Raw genomic sequence first — 3,040 nt, 5'->3', positions numbered from 1 at the left:
ACGTTGTTTTCGACGTCACTTCCTGTTGGTTAAAACGTGCTAAAGAGGTAAATATGTCTACGTTTGCGTTTAATATCGTTCTGTAATCGTTTCCATTGAGCTCGTATTGAAGTTAAATTAGTACAATGTGTATTTAAAGGCCATTTATAGCTAATCCATAGCTTGCTTCCTTTTTTTGTCCTCTAAAATGTTTGCCTGCATGTGGTAGCTCGCTTACTAGCTCACATAGCTAGCTCAGATTTAAATGGTATTTTTTTTCCTGCTCTAGTCTACTATCGACTGACATAATTGTATTACAGTAGAATTATATGACAGTGTGTGGCTGTATTTATTTTAAAGGGGAGAATGGCAGCCGAAAACAGTCTTGAGGATTATCCTCAAGAGATAGATGAACAGCTCACCGGCTTCGATACCTCTGTAACTTCAATCAAAACCATGTTGGACAAGTTGATGTCGATGCCCAGAAATGACCAGCTGGAAAAGGTACAGCCAGCACCGCGACTCATACTTGTATTTGTTATGTTTTCATTCTCTAAGTTCAAATTTCATATGTGAGAGAAGCATACAGTATATCTAAGAGAAAATCGGAGCGGCAACTTTACACACAAATAAGAAAGATGTGTGTGAAATAGAGGTGGAAAGCATCAACCTGACTTTTTGTCGTTAACTATATATTCATATTTTCATAATTATAGCATTAAGCCATTCTAATGTTTATTTAGCTAAGAGAAAAGGTGCACCACCGGACATATCTTCAGCCTCAACTCAGTAAATACGAGACTCTTATAGCCATGGCTCTGCAGTGTGGATCAACCAGTGTGTGTACAGTGCACATTGGCAGACTTTTACCACCGTGTTTATTGTTTTTACATAATGACATTTTTGTAAAGAGATGTTTTATACACCTGATATAATGAATACATCATATTTACTGACAGCTGGATCCTTTGGATCAAGCCAAGTTGGATCTCATGTCTGCCTACACCCTTAATTCATTATTCTGGAGTAAGTTGTTTTTATGGATTTATCCTGATTATTATGTTGATAGGATGAATATAGATTTAAAGACTGTGTTATTATACACACAAATCTTTTATCTTTTTTTCTTCTGTCTTCGGTGGAAGCATTATGAAGAGCCAGATACACTGCTTAGTTATTATCGCAAAGTTTGTCAATTAATTACATTTAGATAAGCATTTATTAGATAAATAAAGGATTATCTTGTATAACTGAAGTGAATGAATTGCAGTTTTTAAAAGATACAGTTTTATTTCGGAACATTAAATCCCAGTGAACTGTGAACTGAATTTGTATCTTTTTTGATATTATGTGAATATGTCATCTTACTTTTGTTCCTGTTTACAGTGTACTTGGTAACACAAGGAGTAAATCCAAGAGAACATGGAATCAAACAGGAACTGGTATGTACTGTCTCTGGCGCGTTCACACTTTCTGTCTAGTTACTTGCATTGTCTGATTCCTCTGTAACAATTCTGTTCATCAGGAGCGGATAAGGACGTACATGAACAGAGTGAAGGAGATCACTGACAAGAAGAAGGCTGCCCGTCTTGATAAGGGTGCTGCTTCACGCTTTGTTAGGAACGCTCTTTATGATCCAGAGGACAAAGATTCTACTAAGAAAGCAGCTTCCAAGAAGGCAGCAAACACGCCGTCTGACTCCCCTCATTCAAAGCGTCCAAAGCAGAGCTGAGCTGAAGGAGGATCTGTACAGTCTGGCTTTATTGCATTGTGCACCACTTTTACGGGTGATGAACACTGGAGTAAATGCTGTGGTCACAAGGCAAATTATAAAGCTAAAGCTGACTGATGGACTGTCATACAAGAAAACACGAGACAGCAGTAATACACATTGCTGTTCACTTGAGTTGATCTCCAGTTAGGGTTGCAGCATGAAGTGAGATCCTTGGTCACTGCTTCTCTGAATAGAAATAGAAAAGTTATTGTCATCACTTTGTCCCAGGCAGTGCCAATTTCTGGATGCTGATGCAGGCTCATTTAATACATAACATGCTGAATTTTGATAATGATTCTATGAATCACAAGTTGGTTTTTGCAAGTTTTTACACATGTGCCATGTTTTAAATACCATTTTGGGAAATATTTCTGTAATATATTGCTTTTTGGAATATATTCAGCATAAAATTACTAGTCAGACATTGTGTTTGAATATTTTTTTTCCCCCTGTTGGTGCCATGCGGTGAAGCATTTTTTGGATGTAACAGGTCAAAGTAAGCTCCCACCCTTAGTAAGCACACAAAACATTTGATATGTAACAGAAGGTAAAACAAATGCATAAATGATATAACCAGTAAATTCTGTTTATCTGAAATAAATAGTAAATGGTCCTGGTAATATTCATGCTGACTCCGTGTCATGCAGCGCTCTAGTAGGACACCTGAATGCACCAGAACCATTGTTAATGTTATTAGTGGCACCTGTGCTTTTCTTGCTTCGACGCTGTGAAAAGGGCTCGGACCAAAGGCCTCTTTTTATCCGTTATGTAACAGTAGCACTAATACTGGTAGCTTGATGTGTATTTTTGCACTGTTGATGAGTAGTATACTTAATATGAGTGAGAAAATGCACATTTTACCTCATGAAATGGCCTCATTTGAAATTGGAGCTACAGAGTAAACTTGTTGCAGATTGATCTGTTGTTATTATTATGCAGAATCAGTTCTAGAATATGGTTGTATAGGCTAGGCTGGATCACATAATACACGTGATTTTGGATTAGAGGTGCTCATTGTCACAGTAACTAGTCTGTATGCTGTTACCATTTTTGAACTGTAACCCTCATTTCATTTGCATTCATTTCACATTAATCTAGCACTAGCAATCTAGTTAACACTAGGACTAGTGGTTAGAGAAGCAGCCATGAGGTCCTGTATGCCCATGGCTGAGGACCCTTGAGCAAGCACCTAATCTTCCAAGCCGTCCTGGACAACTTTCATGGCTACGGAGGCTGAGAACAAATTCCTTGTACATAAACATGGCCAGTAAAGCAGATTTCATTTAA

The 3,040-nt window shown here is 37.8% G+C and overlaps 1 protein-coding gene across 1 annotated transcript; it reads left to right on the top strand.

Moving 5' to 3' along the window:
- c1d (C1D nuclear receptor corepressor) lies at positions 1-2,759 on the top strand. Its single transcript, XM_084561412.1, has 5 exons — positions 1-47; positions 340-483; positions 939-1,005; positions 1,366-1,421; positions 1,505-2,759. Exons 2-5 carry the CDS (start codon positions 346-348, stop codon positions 1,709-1,711), a joined length of 468 nt encoding a protein of 155 aa, XP_084417538.1. The 5' UTR covers positions 1-47; positions 340-345; the 3' UTR covers positions 1,712-2,759.
- The last annotated feature ends 281 nt before the right edge of the window (positions 2,760-3,040 follow it).

Source organism: Chelon labrosus, assembly GCF_963514085.1.
Source record: "Chelon labrosus genome assembly, chromosome: 15".
Taxonomy (NCBI): domain Eukaryota; kingdom Metazoa; phylum Chordata; class Actinopteri; order Mugiliformes; family Mugilidae; genus Chelon; species Chelon labrosus.
The sequence above is the reverse complement of the archived record's forward strand: the minus strand, read 5'-3'. Positions and strand labels throughout refer to the sequence as shown.